At 46.0% G+C, this 21236-nt stretch overlaps 1 protein-coding gene across 3 annotated transcripts in view; it reads left to right on the forward strand.

The window, feature by feature from the left end:
• LOC139530699 (ral GTPase-activating protein subunit alpha-2-like) overlaps positions 1 to 21236 on the forward strand; it is a 198571-nt gene that overhangs the window by 128332 nt on the left and 49003 nt on the right. For all 3 annotated transcript variants that reach the window (XM_071327329.1, XM_071327330.1, XM_071327331.1), the window contains 14 exons: positions 2377 to 2505; positions 2805 to 2933; positions 3120 to 3178; positions 3360 to 3468; positions 4154 to 4264; positions 4376 to 4444; positions 4736 to 4873; positions 7532 to 7712; positions 9080 to 9875; positions 10355 to 10426; positions 11989 to 12112; positions 12195 to 12350; positions 15651 to 15809; positions 18982 to 19109. In XM_071327329.1, the coding sequence (XP_071183430.1) occupies positions 2377 to 2505; positions 2805 to 2933; positions 3120 to 3178; positions 3360 to 3468; positions 4154 to 4264; positions 4376 to 4444; positions 4736 to 4873; positions 7532 to 7712; positions 9080 to 9875; positions 10355 to 10426; positions 11989 to 12112; positions 12195 to 12350; positions 15651 to 15809; positions 18982 to 19109 (2360 nt within the window). The remainder of the gene's footprint in view (positions 1 to 2376; positions 2506 to 2804; positions 2934 to 3119; positions 3179 to 3359; positions 3469 to 4153; positions 4265 to 4375; positions 4445 to 4735; positions 4874 to 7531; positions 7713 to 9079; positions 9876 to 10354; positions 10427 to 11988; positions 12113 to 12194; positions 12351 to 15650; positions 15810 to 18981; positions 19110 to 21236) is intronic.

Consider the following 21236-nt stretch of genomic DNA (forward strand, 5'->3'; position numbering starts at 1 on the left):
CCCGAGTGGCGCAGTGGTCTAAGGCACTGCACCGCAGTGCTAGCTGTGCCACTAGAGATTCTGGGTTCGAGTCCAGGCTCTGTCGCAGCCGGCCCCGACCGGGAAACCCATTGGGCGGCGCACAATTGGCCCAGCGTCGTCCGGGTTAGGGGAGGTTTCGGCCGGCAGGGATGTCCTTGTCCCATCTCACACTAGCGACTCCTGTGGCGGGCCGGGCGCAGTGCACACTGACATGGTCGCCAGGTGCACGGTGTTTCCTCTGACACATTGGTGCGGCCTTACTGGTTAAGTGGGCATTGTGTCTCGAAGCAGGTTGCTTGGGTTGTGTTTCGGAGGATGCAGGGCTTTTGACCTTCGCCTCTCCTGCGTCCGTATGGGAGTTGCAGCGATAAGAAGACTGTAACTACCAATTGGATACCACAAAATTGGGGCGAAAAAGCGGTAAATGTAACAACAACAACAAAAAATGTGAGGTATAGATCTATCATTCTCATTGACAGCAAGTCTAAGAAGCGGTAGATCTGTTTGCTCTATTTCCATGTCTATTTCCTGTTCTTTAAGTTTTGTTTTTGCACATCAGCTTTCAACAGCTGAAAATACAATATTTTTGGTTATTGGAAAGATATTTCCCAGTAGTTTAGATGGTACAGTGATTCTCTACACTGCTTGCTTGTTTTGTCACAAACTTAAATTTGGCAAACTATTTGAATTTTTGCGATTTCTGCGTATTGTACCTGTTAAATGCAAAAATTATTTTTATTAGTATTCAACGAAGGGGTTGAATACTTATCGACTCAAGACATTTCAGCATTAAAGTTTTATTAATTTGTAAAAACATAATTCCACTTTTGGCATTATGAGGTATTGTGTGTAGGCCAGTGACAACAAACATCTACATGTAATGCATTTTTAATTCAGTCTGTAACACAACAAAGTGGAAAAAGTCCAGGGGTGTCAATACTTTCTGAAGGCACTGTAAAGACTGAGGCTCATTTCCTGTGTGCCTTCAAACACGGCAGAATGAAAGGGTTTTAAGAAGCCTCCTGTCGAGGTAGTGTTAATGCACCTTTTGTTGAGCAGAGCAGGCCAATCCCACTGCCAACCCTCAGCCCCACCACACAGGACCAATTCCCATCTCTACTACCACACATTCATTTCACAACCAGCTCCCTCTACTTACATGCACAATGGAAATGCTTTGTAGGTTTGTCGCTTGCCTTAAAATGCTCATTTCAGGCAATCAGCCGACAGTTTGTTGGCAGCTAATTACCACAGACTGTTCACCACATTACGCCTTTCAGAGGTCAATTACGTCAGAGATGACGGTAAAATGGACCTCCAAGCCCTAATGCTCCAAACCAATTTTTGTCGTCTGCCGGCACTGTGTATGTTTTGACTTGTTCCTTATTGCCTGCTTGTTTTTATATTCCTCCTTTGTTCCCCCTGCTCTGTGTTTACAAAGGCTTAATTTGAGGTGATTAATGTAGCGGGTGGGTGGGTTGGGAGGGGCAGAGTGGGGGTGGAGGTGTGCGGAGTGTGCCGGGTGTTTGTTGAGGTGCACTGGGGTTTAGGACTCGGGAAGACACGGCCACTGTTTGAACGACCTGATTTACACACATTTACAGCTACCCAGAAGGCAGGTGTTCCCGGGCCTGGATTTTGTCTGACACACACACACACACACACACACACACACACACACACACACACACACACTGGCTTAGCAAAGATAAGCGGGCAAACCAATCTCCCCTTATGTAGAACTTTTCCATTCTTATCTCATAAAGAATTTCAGTTCACTCCTGACATTTAAGGCAACATGACTGTACTTTGACTAGCCATCGGGGTAATAAGATGGTCGTCGACCATTGTTATTATGGAGCTGTACGATCTACCCACGTATAGAGAAATCTCTCTTTAATGTCAGCACCCATCTGGCACAGAGAGCGCACTGTGTACCTGAACAATACCTTATCCCTGGCTTTAATTACGTGTGTGTGGAAAGTTGCAGGTCTTTTGTTCCACCATTCTCCCTCCTTTGTGCTGTTATCAACCCATCTGCTGCCTCTTTCTCCCATTCCTCTCTTTTCCTCCTCCACCTTGTTCTCACTCTCATTTTTTGTTTTGTAAAAGATGGACTGTGAAATTCTGTGCTTTCCTGAGTGCACTGTTGTCATATTTATGCTAATTTGGGAAGGACTACTATGCTACCATTCCTTTCCAGAGCTCAGTGCCTGTCCATTCCTCCAAATAAACTCAGAAATACATGCAGCCTGCTTACAAAACAGGTGTGGTTTTACTGATCGTTCTACCAATCAATCCATTGACCATAACCATCTGTGTGTGTGTGGTGTGTGTGTGTGTGATCCCTCCCAGGACGTTCTGAACACGGTGATCCGTTCCTTTTCCCCGCGCTTCTTCTTCCTGGGCCTGCCTGGCTTCACCATGCTGGTGGGAGACTTCATCACCGCTGCAGCACGCGTCCTCAGCAACGACTCCTCCGAGGTACGCAGGTCTACACACACACACAATATGACAAGTCTTACATTGTAATAGCTACAACTGAATTGTATCAGTTGGCTAATGTAAATATTAAAATGCAATATTTGATGTAATAACATTTAAGGTCATTGAACATATTGTACTAAACATCATTGTGAAGTTCAGATTGGAGTGTGTTGAATGTACTGCGTTGAATTCAACACAAGGCCATTAAGCAGCCGCTCTTGGAAGAATTTCCTGGAAGCATAATGTTTCATGTTCTGTAGCCGTGATGATGGAAGTGTTTTATTTTCCTCTGAAAGGCTCCGAGGATAGAAGCACAGACCGTCCTTGGGTCGCTGGTCTGTTTTCCCAACCTTTACCTGCAGATTCCACTACTGCAGACCGTTCCCGGAACTGATGACATCGTCGTCGGGAACGAGGACATCAAGGTATTCAGAGTTCTTCTATGTCCTTTGACCTTTTAGTAAATACTCAGACAGCAAACCCATTTAAAAAAACAAAATGTATAGCAGTTCCCTGTAGTTACAAAATGTGTACTTTGATGGATAGGATGGAATGTTTGGATGGTATGTGAAGTGGATTGATCATTATCATGTCTTCTCTCTGCCCTTCAGGACTATCTGGTCAACGTCTTACTGAAGACGGCACGGAATGAACCTTATGAAGCGGCCAGGTATGGAGGGATAGGGGTGCAGAATAAAGGTGGTTTGGAAGCAACGGGACTGATTTGTATCGAGTGGGTTAAGGTTCATATAAGTAGTATATTGAAATAAAATATTTGATGAATTGTTTAATTCAAGAATTCAAGAACATAGTGTATATCAGTATTCTCACTGGTCTGCTGTGTGTTCTAGGTGTATAGCTGTATGTAGTCTGGGCCTGTGGGTATGTGAGGAGCTGATGCAGCAGAATATTCACCACCAGGTTGAGGATGCCATCAATGTTCTGGGCGTAACACTAAAGGTCAGTGCGTTTTATGCGTCAGCGCCTGTGAGTGACAACGTGCTCTGTGGTGTGACTGAAACATACTCTTTTTAAGACCTCTGCTTCCCTGTCTATCGGTGGTTAGATGCAGAGGGAACCAGTGCTTTCTGGGTTTCTTGGGGGAAAGAGCTCGAGGGTTGTGGCGTAATTTCCAGGCCACTCGCTCAGTGGATGCAGGCCAATTTAAGCAACCACATCTCCCCTCTAGTTTCCTACTATTGCAGTCCTTCCCTCTAATGGCGCAGTAATCACTTCCCAACCCAACTTGACACCCACTCAGCCGGCCCAAAATAAAGGAGATGTTGGGGGGGTGGAGGCGAGGGAGGGCTGCTTTTCTAAAAGCAGGTGCTAAAGTCTCACGGTCTCTTTTTGTGTTGGGCCATTTCTGCATTGTCTACCCTTGTTATATGTCAAGAGGCACTCAGCCAGAAAACAGGAAGTTGCATTTCTGTGCCCTGAATTCCAAATCACTATGTTCAGCTGTCTGCCAGTCAGTCCATTAATGAACTGTAATTTGAAAGGTCATTGCAGAACCAAGACATTTTCATACCTTTTTTCTGTTGTGCCAGATGGTCCACGTCCTAGTTTTGTACAACTACTTATCTTACGACTTCCCAGAGTTTTTAACCTGGATATCTTGTTCTCCTGTCCCTTCTCTGGTCAGTTTGGGAACAAAGCTGTGGCTCAGGTAGCCTGTGACCTGTTCCAGCTCCTCATCTCTCACTGGGAACACCTCCAGAGGCTAGAGCGCTCTCTCCCAAAGAAAATCATTGAGGCAGGTTTACACGGCTCCTCTTCACCTTCCTGATATGAGACATGCATATTCACTATCACTCGCGGAAAACATGTCGTCAAAGTATCCATATCTTTTTTTCGTCCCATGCAGATCTTTGTGGCCACTATAGCATTTCTGTTGCCGAGCGCAGAGCACTCGACGGTGGAGGCTGACAAAAAGGTACAGGAAATTGAACGAGCAAAAAATGGCTGAAGTCTGAAGGACCCTTTCTTCATAGATGTAGCAAGTGCATTTGCTCAGGAATCTTGTTCTGTCTCCCCCATCCTGCTTTCTGTCTCTTTCTCTCTCTCCGGCCCTGACTCTCTCACTTTCAGTCCCTCCTTACCTCTCCCCATTGCTCATCTCCTCCCTAGCTGCTTTGCTAATTATATTTGCCTGCATGAGGCTTCATTGTGTGAGTGGAGGGCACTGGGCTAATGGAAAAGCCTCTCCTCTCTTTGTGTGACTCAGCTAATGGTGTCTTTGCTGCTGTGCCTGCTGGACTGGTGCATGGCCATGCCCCTGACTATGCTGCTGGAGCCCATCACCATGCCCGTGCTGGAGGACCCCACATCCCACAAGGCCCCTCTGCTCGACTACATCTACAGGGTGGGTAAAAGAAAAGAATAGTGTCACAGTAATTTGTCTAACCCCCAACACAGCCCTCTTCAGAAGCCCTATTTGACATTTAAAATGTGTTCCATGCCGCCTTGGAAATTAAGTTTCCAATTTTTGCTTCCAGTTTCTACTGTTATGTGAGAATGTCCACCAAACCACCTCACCTGTTTGGTAATGCACATGTGATACTCAAAAACATTCATTTATAACAGGGAAGATTTTATCTGACTTTTTCCCCGATTGGGTGTTTGAACACTTATTTGGGGCGACAGGTAGCCTAGTGGTTATAGCGTTGGACTAGTAACCGGAAGATTGCAAGATCGAATCCCCGAGCTGACAAGATAAAAATCTGTCGTTCTGCCCCTGAACAAGGCAGTTAACCCACTGTTCCTAGGCCGTCATTGAAAATAAGAATTTGTTCTTAACTGACTTGCCTAGCTAAAATAAATTTAAAAAATAATAATTTTGTGATTAAACAGAAGTGGCTGAGCTAAATGAATGAGGTATTATTCAGTGGAGGTTTGACAGATGCGGTCAAAGACAAACCCTTATATGGATGTTACCCCTGATAAGAAATGGTCAAATTATTTAAATATGCCTTTGTCCTCTTGATAAGCCTGGATTTAAAAGCCTGTCTACTTTTGAATTGAATATCTCTTAATATGGGAGAGACTGCAGCTGCTATGTAGGAAATATATACATTTCATTGGTTGTTCTATTGTGCCCATACAAGTAAAGTGTCACTTAATATCATCATTGGTAAATCAGCGTTATCCTGATCTTACTGAAATGCTGGTCCTCTTGATTTATATTTGGACAACATTTAATGTAATAAAACCAGAAAAATATCACGCACACACAAAATACACGTCTCTACTGGTCTCCCATACCAAATGGACTTCAAACTATACTCCCCCCAAAAAACACTTTCTTTGAAATATTTTATACTCAGTGTTTTCAGCTAGGCACTCATTTACGTACCAGTAAACCTCACAAACTGAGTAAAGCGTTTTGTCTAGTTTGTGCATCTCTTTTGGATTTGTTATAGTAACTATTTAGTTGTTTCTCATACCAAATCCTCAATGAACAGATTCAACTTAAAAGTGACCCATTCATACGCTGATGAATAAAGATGGAACATTTCTGCACCTCTGCTGAGGATTTGAGCTTGGTAGTTGGTGTGTTTGTGTCTAACAGCATGAGGCTGGTCTGTGCAAAAGGCATGATTGCTCTGGACCTTATTGGTTCACTGGACCTCCATGCCGTGTCCTCCATCTGCTCTCTGCCTGCCTCAGCAGCTGCACCCTCGCTCTGTTTTTGTGTGTTGTGTGTTTGCTTGTGTGCATGTTTTTGTGCATCCATGAGTGTGTGTGCATATGTGTCTACACGTATCCATGTTTGTTCGGGTGTGTGTGACCTTCCTGGAACTGTTGCTATGCGAGGTGCAGCCACTTAGTCGTCAAGCAAGCAGAAGCTTTTTTTCCCGTCCACAGAGGAACCACTTTGGGGCTTTGGTGTGGCAGCTGTTTGGTTCTGGTCTTTTCACCATAACCCCCCCCCCCATGCCCAGAGGACTGTAAGGCATTATAATCCACATACTGTCTGCATTTCCCCACACAATACTGTTTCAGATGACAGGACCTGCACCTCTCCTCTCTGAGGCTCAGCCAAGTTTGCACGTGTGTGTCTGTGTGTGTGTGTGTGTGTGTGTGTTGAATGGGATTAGCCATTCATTTACATAGACCAGCCTCCACAATGGGTTTACCAAGTCCACCCACTCTGCTATTGTCTGGTATGTCAGGCGTAGCTTCCAAATGTTATTTTCCTTTTTACATTTTTTTTTTTTTTTACAATAATCAAAAACCTACTTTGACAAAAACCAGTAGACAACTTATCATTTACATACTTCCAAATACTTCCACCTACTTCCAAACACAGGTTTTTGTGTGAGTGTCTGAGTGCGTGTGTTTGTGTGTGCATGCATGTGTGTGTGTGGTTGCGTGTGTGTGTGGTTGCGTGTGCGGGTGCATGTTTGTGGCAACATGAGCAGAGGGATAAAGTCTTAATTAAATCAAACAGAGGTAACCTGGCCAATCAGTGTAATCAACTGGACTAGCACGTCTTATCTAGCCCTGCCAACCCAATGGACAGATGCCGCACCATCTGTTATGCAGATCGATACTCACTCATCACAGGAGAGATGTGGCAGTGAAGCACCTCTTCTCCCTCAGGTGGAGGCTCACCATGGCAACAGACCATATAGTACCCCTTCGTATGTACCTGAACCATTCAATGCTTGCGTCCCTACCCGGGAACCTCTGCGTTTGAGATTACTGTATCCTTTTACATTGACTTGCCTAGTTACTTCCTTACTCTGTTTCAGTTACTGGAAGGTCAATGTTGTTCAGGTGTTCACTGTCTCCCGCTGCCGGCCAGTCCCAACTGGTATTCTGTAACTCTCAGGCAGACTGAGTACTGTTTGTATGAGTGTGTAATGTGTTTAATTTCTGAGTCCCATGTATTTGTTGATGCTGTGCAGCAAGCCACACAAAGAAACCGCAGCAGTGACTGCATGCAAGGCTCCCACTGTCTTTCTCCTGTGGTGTTTTTAACCGCGCTAGGAGCTAACTCCTACCCTCTGTCCCGTAGGTGCTACACTGCTGTGTCTCTGGCTCCAACCTGCACACCCAGCAGAGCCACTACCTCCTGAGTCTGTCTGACCTCTCCACTGACTACGACCCCTTCCTCATGCTGGGCCAGGTCCAGAGCTCAGAGCCCCTTCTCTCGCACACCACTGCAGACTTGGGCAGCCTGCTCACCGTGGCCGAGGGTAAGGAGACCAGAGACCTCGCCGCCGTCACCGGCCTCACTACTGTCTCCAGCACAGCGTGAGGCAGAATGGGGAGACGAGTTGCCACCCGTTTAATACCTGCTGTGTGGGAGATTGCACTGGGCTGGCGGCGAAATGAAAGGAGGGCTGTGTGCGTTTGTGTGACTGTGTGTGTGTGTGTGACAGAGAGTGTGTGTTTGTGTGTGTGTGACTGACAGTGTGTGTTTGTGTGACAGAGAGAGATAATGCTTGTGAGTGCCCTGTCATCTAAGGTGTGTGTGCCCAGCTGCTGCTGTTGGTTTTCTACATTACTTTTCCTCTTCCAAACCACCTGGGAAATGAGCAGTGGGTGAACTACAGGGAGATGTAACCTTTAATATGTTCCCTTCCATTTGGAGCTTGCTACTCCATTAAATGTAAAAAATTTTAACTGACATTGACTAGACTAACTCATGGAATGGAATGTTTTAAGAGGTAGGCATTAGCGCTCTGCCCCAGGGAGAGGGCCCATTTATAAAAGAGACATCCGAAAATGATTTTTATTAGTGACCTTGTAGTGCCATTAGGTTATGTATTAGACTATTCCTCTGCTCATCCAGAAGTCCGTTGTTTCGACAACAAGAACCTACCCGTTGATGCAATGTTGGCTAAGCCTAGCTGAAATATCTAGCTTATGTCATTACTTTTCATACAGCGCTACAAAGTCCAGATAGAAATAACAAACGGCCTCAGAAGACCAGCCAAAGAGCACTATGCATTTCCCTTTCAGCTCACATTGATTAAGTCTCATCAAAGGCCCTGTGCGTCTACAATGCGGAGCACCGCCCGCTCTCTAAAGAGCTTTCTCCACTTTGAGCCATGGGTGGTATTGATAGCAGTCACTATGCAGAGCTTGTCTTGTTTTCCCCGCGTCGTAACACGGTATCCCTTTATCATTTTGGAGTAGTCCTGAGCATGTGGATCATTTACATAGATCTGATTCGGGGGAGTAGTGCTCTGTTCACTGTTGCTTTAAACTTGTCGTTCTCATTAGCACCCTGCTGGTCTTTTCTCTCCTCCCGTTGTAACAGACTCAATGGCCTTTTCAAAGTCGTCTCCTATGATTAGATGCTACCTACTTGCGGCAGAGGTGTGCCATTGTGAGAAATGAAAAACGACCCCATTAGTGATTGATAATGGGTAAGCTAGCTTTGTGTTGAAAAGGTGAGCGGATTGAGAGCACGTCTACACGTGGTAATGTGGTTCAGAAAGACAGTGGCCCAAGTTCAAGGTGTTCAATTCTGTATTTTGACTTCACTTTATGAAATACACTGATCACATCTGGCGACTGCACGCGGACTTTGAAATGGTTTGTCTCTGCCCTACAGAGAAGAAAAGGCGGAACGTGGAGCTGATCCCTCTGACGGCACGGATGATCATGACCCACCTTGTGAACCACCTGGGCCACCATCCCCTCAGTGGTGGTCCCGCCCTCCTACACAGCCTGGTCAGTGAGAACCACGACAACCCCTTTGTGGAGTCCTCAGAGCTCTCCTCTGAGGTGTTCAAGAGCCCCAACCTGCAGCTGTTTGTGTTCAACGACAGCACCCTGGTGTCTTACCTTCAGGTGCCCTCAGAGCCCTCTGGTCCAGGGGAACCCCACGACAACTCCTCCCAGGTACGCATCATCGTCAGGGACATCTCTGGAAAGTACTCCTGGGACGGAGGGGTTCTCTACCGCACCCAGGAGGAAGTCAATGGGATGCATCAGGCGAGTGAAAACTCCTCCAACCACTCCACCACCAAGCCCACCTCGCCGGGGACTTCTGAGCGCTCCTACCCCCCAGGCTGGGACTCCCAGTCAGGCTGTGAGGAGGTGGATGTCCTGGACCAACTCCTGGAGGAACTTGGCAACAGCAGCCCTGAGTGCCTGCCCCAGCCCCTGCTGAGGCTCAACCAGCCAGCCCCCTCTCCCTGTGGGATGAACCTGGAGCTGGAGGGGGCCATTGTGGAGGCCATCCTCAGGCAGACACAGCAGGAAGAAGAGCAGGTGAAGAGGTGGAATGCAGACGTGAGCGTCAAGGCCGCCAGCCAGAAAGAACCCACTCCACAGGAGCCCAAAGCCCCTTTCTACTTCTGCAGACTGCTACTCAACGACCTGGGCATGAACTCATGGGACCACAGGTACAGAGCCGAGCACAACACCACCACATCCACAGCTGTAGACTAGTTAGAAGAATACCTCGCAGAGAGAGAGAAAAAGAAAGACCGGAAAGGCATGGCAGGGTGTGTAGCCTGTTAATCTTCTCTCCACAGGGCAACTGTGCCCAACTGTTTTCACTCAGGTCCACCTTGGCAGGTGGCATCCTTGTAATGAGATGCTCGCACCTCTGGGGAAAGAAGCAGAGACCCCCTCCAGTAGATTAGTAATGTCTCCAAGCCCAATTTAAACCTCCACCTGTTATTCCTCAGACCAAAAACCCAACTGAAACATGAAACTTTCCTATCCTACTTTCAGTCTGTCTTTTACCATTCAAATAATAATTAACAGGCACAAGCTTTGCATTTGGTACACTGTAAAGTACCATCTGGTTGATCATTTTGAAAATTCTAATAATTGTCAATGGGTGCATTCAAGTTCAGTTTTGTTTATTCCTTTTCAGGAAAAGCTTTCATCTCCTGAAGAAGAACTCTAAACTCTTGAGAGAATTGAAGAATTTGGATTCCAGGCAGTGGTATGTTCTTACCCGCTAATTATTTAGGGCCTCTTCAGCACACATGTTATCTCTAGATAACATTGGCACACATGATGTGCTTATTGTTCTTTATTTTTTTACTAATTTACTGAATGATGTATCATAGAAATGAAACACTAATGAAGACCTTTTTTTTTTTTTTTTATAAAGCAACCTAGATTTCAGCTGGCTATATTCTAGTTAAGCCTGCATTCCATATCTGCCGTTTCTCTGAACCTAAGCCCACTAATGAAGCATCCCTTCCTCAAAATCAGTAAAGATCACACTCTCAAGGCGACACGTATTAAAACAGCTCCACACTTCTTTCCTCCTAATCCACACCATCTCAGGCTGATCACAGCTCGGCAGCACACACACACACACACACAGTGATCAATAGGCACTCCACACTGTTAATGACCGGGGCTTATTAAAGAATGCCCCCAGGATTGGGCCTCATTCTGCCAGACCAGCGAGCATACCTGGGCCGCTCATGGCAACCTGTGTCAAAATTCCTCCGATTTAACACAGAGCCACGCACCACCATGGCAACACTGAAGCACATGGGTGGAACTCTGTCTGCACTTGTTTTGTTTGTCAGATGAGGCGGGGGGGTATGGGGAAAGTAAACACACGTACTGTTGTGCACTCACTCTAACACACACGCTGCTCACTCTAATATTAGACCATATTTGCAGTATTGTGTGGAGGTGTACGTTTGGAGGTGTGTGGTTCACATTTCAGAGCACGCTGATCTTAACGGGGTTGAGTGTGGAGTAGGGATGTGCACGGATATTCAAATACTGAAGAAGAAAATTATAGGCCTATTGTAACACACAGGCTTTTTCGAAATGAAATTACAATATTAATGTGGCATTGTTACATACGAGGATATACCATGACATTTCAAATTATTAAGGTAATAAAAGCAAAAACGTTTCAATGTAGATTGTATGATGTGCGCCCCATGAAAATGACTGGTTGCCTTCGTGTGTAGTTTGTTAATGTTTGCCAATCAAAGCGACAAAGAGGCAACGTGTAGTGAGAGTTCACGAATGCAATGAGATATGGAATACAATTACGGAATTAAAAGTTAGCGAAATGAGAAGGAGTAGGCTACAACGAGCAACCAACAGATAGGCTGCTGTTTTATCCGAACGGGGTTGGGGAGAAAGCGCAAAACGTGACCTCATTAAGCTAGCTAGATTCTCTAGGCTACTCCAGTCAAGACAGACGAGCACTGTTATATGGAATGATACATAACATTGCGCCTGCTATAAGTTAGCTAGTCTTGATTTGTAGCCGAGTTGCGTCTCTCTCTCTGCCTCCATCTGCTCACTCCCAAATCACCAGCCGCTCCACAGCTGCAGCAATAGAGCGCCTCTCCATCTCGCAGCCGTGCTCAGGTTAAAAACGTACGTTACCAAAACCACACGTATTTAGAATATCCAGATATCCGACAACAATTCATCATACTATACTACAAACCCCTGGATGTAGAACAGTGTAACATCATCAGGGCCATTGTTCTAACAACAAGTCTTGTGTGTTGTGTCTTACAGCAGAGAGACGCACAAGATCGCTGTGTTCTACATCAGAGAGGGTCAGGAAGATAAGTGCTCCATCCTGTCCAACAGCGCAGGCAGCCAGGCCTACGAAGACTTTGTGTCTGGCCTGGGATGGGAGGTACACAAACACACACTCCTGCAGTGTCTCTCTCTCACACACACACTGACATCACTCTCCTAACCGTGTTGTGTGCCTTCAGGTTGATCTAGCCACACACTGTGGCTTCATGGGAGGGCTTCAGAGGAACGGCAGCACAGGACACACTGCTCCCTACTACGCTACCTCCACGGTGGAAGTCATCTTGCATGTGTCCACACGCATGCCGTCCAACTCGGACGACTGCCTCACCAAAAAGGTACTATTACTCCCTCTAGATCCAAGAAGTTAACGTCAGAAAAGCCTGCAAAAGGGAAGAAAATCAACAACAAAAACTTGTTTGTTGGTTTGCCATTGACTGAAAAAGCTCCTTAACCTAAACTGGTTTAAATACCTATCACTACACTAATAATGTAGCAAGGTCCACAGTCCTTCAAACAATGTAATGTCTGCGTACAAAACTAGGCTCCAAACACAGTGTATACAGAGTGAAATGGCCTCCGAGCCGTGCCCTGTCTGTCTGTGTGCCGTCTTGGGTCTTCAATCTGTGCTAAACTGAGGTCAGGTGGTGTAACTCCTGGGTTCTGGCACTGATTAGTAAACTCTGGGCAGGATGAGGAGTAGAGAGAGAAGCAGGCGTGTAAGAAGGGGCATGTGTGGCTATGGTAATGACCGTGATTCCCGGATCTGTTCCCCCCTCCCTGGGTGCTGTGACCGGAGCCCAGATTCAGCCATTAGCTGTCCCTGTCAGTGCAGGCGCCGGGCCGATGCCGGCAGGACGTTTTTATCCCAATCCGGCTGTGACTGCGGGAGAGATCGATGGCGATCAGCGGTTTACCTGGCTGTAGCACACCAGCAGCAGTTAGCATGGAGAAATGAGCCGCGAGGCCCCTGCCCGAGCCACCAGTCTTCTCATATGCTGTCCCACGGAGAGAGGAAATTCATCAGGCCATCCTCATATACCCCCAACCTCCATCGACACATCTGCCCTTCTCCCCCTAAAAAAACAGCCCTGCACCGACCCCATACTGAACCTGTGCTCAGCGGCTGCGGAAATTAGTTTCATTTTGGCTAGCTGGTGTGAGGCGCTGGAGGGGTCGGAGCATGCCTTCGGCCCGCTTCGATTCATTTGATTGGGAGCCCCTGTAATTGCCCCCCACGCTTCCCAGAACCCCGCGCTAGCCAAAGGCGAGACAGAAATTGGCAGCTCGGCGGCGCGTGTGTAGGCTAACAGGGACGGGAGGGAGGGGATAAGAAATTGGGATGAGAAAGAGGCTTTATCGGGCAGGAAGTTTCTGTCAATTTACAAATAAAACTTTCAGCCTCGCCCGACCGCCTGCTCTTAACTGCATACTGTGTCGGGTGGGGAAGGGCAATGCTTTCGCTGGCAAGAGTGTCTGAAGGAAAGAATCAATGGGCCCCAAGCTACACCAAGAAGGAAAACGGAAAAAAAACATAAATTCCTCCAATCCAATTGTGGGCTTTAGGGCAGAGTGGTGCAGCGCCTAGCAGCAGCTGGCTGTAGTAATGCGGTTGTTGGAGCGACCTGGGAGGTGGGGGTCAGGCCATGTAGGGTCCTAATGTCAGAGCGAGGGGCTCTCGGCCGGCCCCACACTCACAACCAGCACCAGGGCTTAACTGAGCTCTGTGTTTTTAGAAGGGAGCACTTGTGCTGCTGAGAGGCCTGCTGTGCTGTGTGGATGGGAGGTCACTGAGGGTTAATTGGACAAGGGCCTTTGACTTAGGCCACACACAGGTGTGATTCTATTGGCACATTTAGCTTCAGGGATGTGATTCTTCGCCTGATTTAATCAGAATTTCCTGCCTTTCACATCCCCCTTTACTCATATATCATTGAAATCTACCTACCCACAAACCAATATCCTCCTTTTCCTGACTTTCCATGTTCTCCTGACTCCTAATCACATCCCCTGGTCTTTTACTGAGTTACAGTTCATATGAGGAAATCAGTCAATTGAAATAAATTCATTAGGCCCTAATCTATGGATTTCACATGACTGGGAATACAGATATGCGTCTGTTGGTCACAGATACCTTAAAAGAAATGGGCATCACAATGGGCCTCAGGATCTCGTCATGGTATCTCTGTGCATTCAAATTGCCATCGATAAAATGCAATTGTGTTTGTTGTCCATAGCTTATGCCTGCCCATACCATCACCCCACCATCACCACGGGGCACTCTGTTCACAATGCTGACATCAGCAAACCACTCGCCCACCGGATAGAAATTAGAACATTAAATTCTCTGCCAACAGTTCTGGTAGACATTCCGGCGGTCAGCATGGCAATTGCACACTCCCTCAACTTGAGACATCTGTGGCAGTGTGTTGTGTGACAAAACTGCATATTTTAGAGTGGCCTTTTATTGTCCCCAGCACAAGGTGCACCTGTGTAATGATTGATGTTTAATCAACTTCTTGAAATGCCATGCCTGGCAGGTGGCTGGATTATCTTGGCAAAGGACAATTGCTCACTAACAGGGATGTAAACAAATTTGTGCACAAAATTTGAGAGAAATAATATTTTTGTGTGTATGGAAAATGTCTGTGATCTTTTATTTCAGCTCATGAAACATGGGACCAACACGTTACATGTTGCGTTTTATATTTTGGTTCAGTGTAATATTCAAATGTTAATTAAAATCCTTAGGATTTTTGTGGGTAACCTCGACATGCATATTCAACATTCTTGGTTAATTTGTGCCTGTCTGGTCTGACCTGACCTGCACTGGAGCCATTGATCCTTGTACAGATGAGATGAACCAGGGAGCACGGTGTTCAATCACCGTGTTGTGGATTTGTTGAACATTATACCATTACCATAATTAAGGGCTTATAATAGAATGTGCTAATTGCATTTTTTTGGGTGGCGAGGCCATGTTTTCTTAATGGCTCATTAGACCCAAGTACATTGGCAGATGTTTTCCTCCTCCTCTCAGTGAGTCAGTCGGTGAGGAGGCAAGGCCTTGATGTTGCCACATAATCAGGGACAGGAGTTTCTTGTCTAACCCTTACTAGGCCCAGTTTATCCTTATCCAGATCACAAACTAAAAAACAGGTTTCCCCACGAGTGATGGGTAAAGGCCAGTGAGGTTGGAATGGCCGCCCTTAAACCCATCACTCAATGTCCATGTCAGCCACAATACTGAGGGAAGACTGTTCTCTCACTTCCCCTCTGCCTTGGTTGAAAAAGAGTTCTACAGTACATTAACTGTCTGCCAATTTCCTGTCATTTGTGTAATTTCTGTCCTGACTTCATTTGTATTTATGAATAGAACATGGAAATTGGACGCAATTTTATGTCTTTGGAGTAAAGTTAATTTCAATGATTGGTTTTAAAATGCTCAATTGAAAGTTTTTTTGTGGTTTGAATTTCCAGTGGAAATTCAAGTGATAAGAAGCTTTGTCACAACACCCAGAGCTGTGGTAATCTCTAACCTAATATTAAAAACCTTTCTATAGGAATAACAAGATGTTCTTTCTGACCGTTGTGATCACTGTAGCCGTGTCTAAACCCTGTGGTTTGTTCTGGTGCAGCTGCGTCACCTGGGCAACGACGAGGTTCACATAGTGTGGTCGGAGCACAGCAGGGACTACCGACGCGGCATCATCCCCACTGACTTTGGAGACGTGCTGATCATCGTGTACCCCATGAAGAACCACACGTTCTTCATCCAGATCATGAAGAAACCACAGGTACTGGTACTAGAGATCAGCTGGCAGGCTCAAAACCTAAATGGCTTTTGGAGCTTGTTTCTGCACTTGCTTGATTATTTTCCACTCAATCTATGTTGTGTAATGGATACACTATTTTGCTTACTGTCTTTTTAGCATTAAACAAATATTATGGGACTCCTTCAACATTTCACTGCTTCAGCATATCCAACTCTTTGTTTGGAAAAAGGTATCAGCTGTCTGATCTTCACTTAGAGAACCCCTCTCCTTACTCATGTCCCTCCAGACTGCCTTGTTGGTTGAGAGGGTTACCTGTTTGTCTGTCGGTCTGCCTGTGTGACTCTGAGATGGACGCTCTAATGCCCTCCTCTTTCACTCCAGACCATTACCCTCACTGTGGGTATGTGCTCTGAGGCAGTCGGTGTCGCTCAGCTAGCTTTCATCTTGGTTCTGAGCCGCTGCACACACAGCGCTGGATAGACTGACTGGCTGGGTCAAAGACTACAGGTCACAATGTAACCATCTACGGTAGGCTAGGTTATTATATATAGTGCCTTCAGAAAGTTTTCACACCCCTTGACTTTTTCCAAACATTTGTGTGTTACAAAGTGGGATTAACATTTATTTAATTGTCCTTTTTTGTCAACGATCTATACAAAATATTCTGTCTAAGTGGAAGAAAAATGTGAACATAATATATCTTGATTAGATAAGTATTCAACCCCTGAGCTTCTTGATATGACACACCTGGCAGGTGGATGGATTATCTTGGCAAAGAACAAATGCTCACTAACACAAGGATGTAAACACATTTTTGCACAACATTTTTGAGAAATAAGCTTTTTGTGTTTTTTTGTGTCTTTTTTTTTTGTACGGGTGTGAATAGGTGTGAATATTTTCTTAAGGCACTATATACTTAGATTGGTAGACTCTAATATTCATCCTAAACGTGACCCCAAAAAACAATAGGAAGTCCGTCACTGGGACTTCCTCATCTCAGATCTATAAGAAAACCTCACACAATATCTCCAGTCTCTTCTAAAGAGGGCGAAAGAGACTTTGTCGGCCAAACGAGGGGCTTTGGTGTGTTGGAGCAAAAGATGGGGCCAGAATGCATGGCAGCTTTCTCATTCCACTGACCTGCCAGCAGGACTCTGCCAACCTGGGGATGATGCCCATACCCCTCTGTCTGGCCATCCACCTAGGCCTCCTCCCAATATCCACACAGACAGACAGAAAGACACCACCAACAACCACCCAGTCTGCAGCCCAAACCTCCACCATAGAATCCTACAGCCCCCATTACGCAGACACGTTCTTGTTCTAGGGCTTCATTGTCCTAAGTTGACCTCTAGAAGTTAGGCTTTTTTTTTTTTTTACACCAGTAGAGATTGAATGGGCTAGCTGTCAGTTTGAAGTGTGCTCTAATTATTGAAGTGGAGGGACTGTCTGTATAATGAGCTATGCCATGTCAAGTAGACAGCAGGACTTATGGAGAGGCTCTGACACGCACGTCACATTCCAGGTCAACGATCATTAAACTCAGCCGATTTAAGATCTCCCCAAAACGCATGAACAGACGCATGTGTCGCACACATACACACACATACACACACATGCACGCTGCTCTCAAACACAGAGAGCTCCCACTGTATTTGTTCAATAGTTCACCCAAAGTATTTTCTCCGGTATTGATTTGCATTAGATGTGTGTGTGGTTTCTATGCTAAATAAGCTCAACACTTAGTCCTAAGTCACTCAAACTTGAATCTAACCCTGTAGCAATATTAGATGTTGGGCTGGGAATTGCCAGGGACCCCAACAAGATAATATTATCATGATACTTAGGTGCCAATACCATATGTATTGCGATTTTCAAGATTCTGTATGTAATGCGATTCAATACTTCTAATTTATTGCAATTTGATGTTCCAAACATATTGCTCACTACAGTGGCACGAAAAAGTATGTGAACCATTTGGAAATACCTGGATTTCTGCATAAATTGTTCATAAAATTAGATTTCATTCATCTAGGTCACAACAATAGACAAACACAGTCTGCTTAAACTAAACACACAAACAATTATACATTTTCATGTCTTTAATTGAGCACACCGTGGAAAAAGTACATTTATTAAAAATAAAAAACAGAAATACCTTATTTGCATAAGTATTCAGACCCTTTGCTGTGAGACTCTAAATTGAACTCAGGTGCTTCCTGTTTCCATGAATCATCCTTGAGATGGTTCTACAACTTGATTGTAGTCCACCTGTGGTAAATTAAATGATTGGACATGATTTGGAAAGGCACACACCTGTCTATTTAAGGTCCCACAGTTTACAGTGCATGTCAGAGCACTGTAAACCTCCTTCGTGAGGTCGAAGGAATTGTCCGGAGAGCTCCGAGGCAGGATTGTGTCGATGCACCGATCTGGGGAAGGGTACCAAAATATTTCTGTAGCATTGAAGGTCCCCAAGATCACAGTGGCCTCCATCTTTCTTAAATGGAAGACTCTTCCTAGATCTGGCCGCCCGGCCAAACTGAGAAATCGGGGGAGAAGGTCCTTGGTCAGGGAGGTGACCAAGAACCCAATGGTCACTCTGACAGAGCATTGTTAATTGAAATGCATTCCAGGTGACTACCTCATGAAGTTGGTTGAGAGTATGCCAAGCGTGTGCAAAGCTGTCAAGGCAAAGGGTGGCTGCTTTTAAGAATCTGAAATCTCAAATATATTTTGATTTTAACACTGTTTTTGGTGTGTTATTTCATAGTTTTGATATCTTCACTATTATTCTACAATGTAGAAAATAGTTAAAAATATAGAAAATCACTAGAATGAGTAGGTGTGTCCAAACGTTTCACTGGTACTGCGTTTGAATAGCATTTTTATGACGCACATTTTCTCCTTCCCTCCGCTCCTGACTGCATGTGCTCATGCTGCATGGAGGGGAGCGTTGCCTAGGCAACCAGACTGGTTTGCTACAGCACCTTGCTTGTTTCAGCACGGAGCAACAAAGTTTCATCATGTTGTAATGAGTCCATGTAACCGCGGAAACGGACTCAACCACACGAATGCCCGGCCGTCCTGTCTTCACTCCGCTTTTCATTCCACAGAAAAAAGAAGAATTCAACGGTTATGACGGTTATTTAAGATGGTAACTTTCTCCCTCCCTCTCTCCTTCCCCTCGTAGGTCCCCTTCTTTGGGCCTCTTTTCAACGGCGCCATCGTCACAGGAATGTTGCTGCCCAGCCTTGTGCGTGCCACCTGCATCAACGCCAGCAGAGCTGTCAAGTCCCGCCTGACGCTTTACCAGAGCTTGTATCCTTTGCGTGAACTCTTTACTCTGTCTCCCCTACCCTTACAGCCCTGTCTGCTTCCACAAGGTTAACAACAGACCACAGAGCCTCAGCAGGTAGGCCGTGCAAGTTTTTCCAGGGACGGTTATCTTTTTCTATGTAAATTTTTTTTAGGTATTAATGTTATTCCTCACACTCTGATTGTTCTCATATGTGAAAATATTGAATTTCTAAACGGGTTGATTGTTGTTATTGCGGCGTTAGCCCTTCTAGTGGTTGGCCTGGGTGGATTCCCATGTGGTGCGTGTAGCGTGTTGGGTGATCTGCATGGGTGAGCACTGACACTGATCTTGATGCGCTGGCTGATTTGCATACAGCGATTAACAGCGCACAGGGTTGAGGTGTTGCGGTGTGTCGCGCAGCCCGTAGTGACATGTGAGGACGCATGTGTCTGTCTGGGTCTGTAATGAGGATCTTGTGTAACCTCTCTGTCGTCTTGTATGAAGCAGTGGGTTTAGACGACAGCAGCGGAGACATGACTGTCATTAACCCGTCCTCCCCTCCATCCCTGTAACAGCCTGCCTGTCGTTAAGGGTCTGATCTCCAGCTGTACATGTCAGTTGGTTTAAGACGAGCGTAATCAGCGATGGAGATGAATTTGCATGTGAATAAGTTGAGGACTGAAGGAGGGGAGGGATGGTTTTTTGGAGCGGACCCCGGTGGGTGAAATCTGATCTCCCACAAAGCCTTGCAGCTTTGCCTCTCCCCGGACAGGGACAGGCTGTACAGAGTGGCCTCGCAGGGACCACAGTAGCTCTCTGGGTGTTGCCATGGCGACCAGCAATCTCCAGCTTTTGAGGTTGGACCCAAGTTGTGCACCGCTCTCAAGTATTTTTTTGGCATCGCGGCAAAGGTCATTGGTTTACGGTTTGTAAGGAAAGTGGGCAAGGGTGCACGATAATGTCAGTAGCCTATAGTATGTTTTTAAGCTAATAATGTGCACTAAACTTTGGCTACAGGTGTATGTGGCTGTACATTCTGAGTGTTTGATGTGTATGTGCTTGCATTTGTATGCACGGGTGTCGCCCCCCCGCCCCCCCCATCCCACCCACCCATCAGCGAGGCTCATATCAGCCCCTCACAGGGTCCCTGGGGGCATCAGTGGGACAGCAGAGAGGCAGATGTCTGTAAACCAAATCCAAGTGAATTACTCCAGTGTGAGATGTGCTGAACTGCCAGCGGTGCCTAGCTACCATAGGCCAGTCTGCACTGGGAGCCAAGGGGGAAGGGAGCCAGCGCCAGACCAGGCCTACCTGGCATTCCTTAGCAAGAAGAGAGCATCACGACGGCCTGATCTGCGAGATGAGATGATCGCTGGCTGGGCTGGAGCGTTGGCAGTGTGAAGCAAACAGCCAGGCTGAAGCCCCACATACTGCAGATCTGGGAGATGAGCTGACAAACAGATGCTCCCTGCCAATGGATGCTGGCAATGCCAGCACTGGTGTCTGTGTGTGGGCCATTTTCCTGGATGGCTGGAGGATTACGTTTAAACAAAGAAATAGTCATGAGTCATCGAGGCGATGAGACCTATATTTTTTTTTATCAAGATAGGGCCCACACACAAACGCAAACTATTTTGCAATTCAAAAGATTTCTCAGGATTTGTTCAAAGAAAAAAACTCCTACCAGGAAATAAAGTTCTGACAATTTTTTGAAGAATGTTTTAAGATATATTTTAGAATGCTATTTGAGGTTTATTACCTCGAAAAAGAGCAGGAATACCAAAACGAATTATATACAGTTCCATCCGCCGTGTCTTTGTGAGACGCAGAGTAGGTGAATGGATGGTTTCTGCATATGTGATTCCCACCATTAAGCATGGAGTAGGTGGTGTGATGGTGCTTTGCTGGTGACAATGTTGGTGATTTATTTAGAATTCAAGGCACACTTAACCAGCATGGCTACCACAGCATTCTGCAGTGATATCCCATCCCGTCTGGTATGCGCTTAGTGGGACTCATTTGTTTTTCAACAGGACAATGACCCAACGCACCTCCAGGCAGTGTAAGGGCTATGTGACCAAGGAGAGTGATGGAGTGCTGCATCAGATGACCTGGCCTCCACAATCACCCGGCCTCAACCCAATTGA

The sequence above is a fragment of the Salvelinus alpinus genome, chromosome 9 (assembly GCF_045679555.1).
Source record: "Salvelinus alpinus chromosome 9, SLU_Salpinus.1, whole genome shotgun sequence".
Classification (NCBI taxonomy): Eukaryota; Metazoa; Chordata; class Actinopteri; order Salmoniformes; family Salmonidae; genus Salvelinus; species Salvelinus alpinus.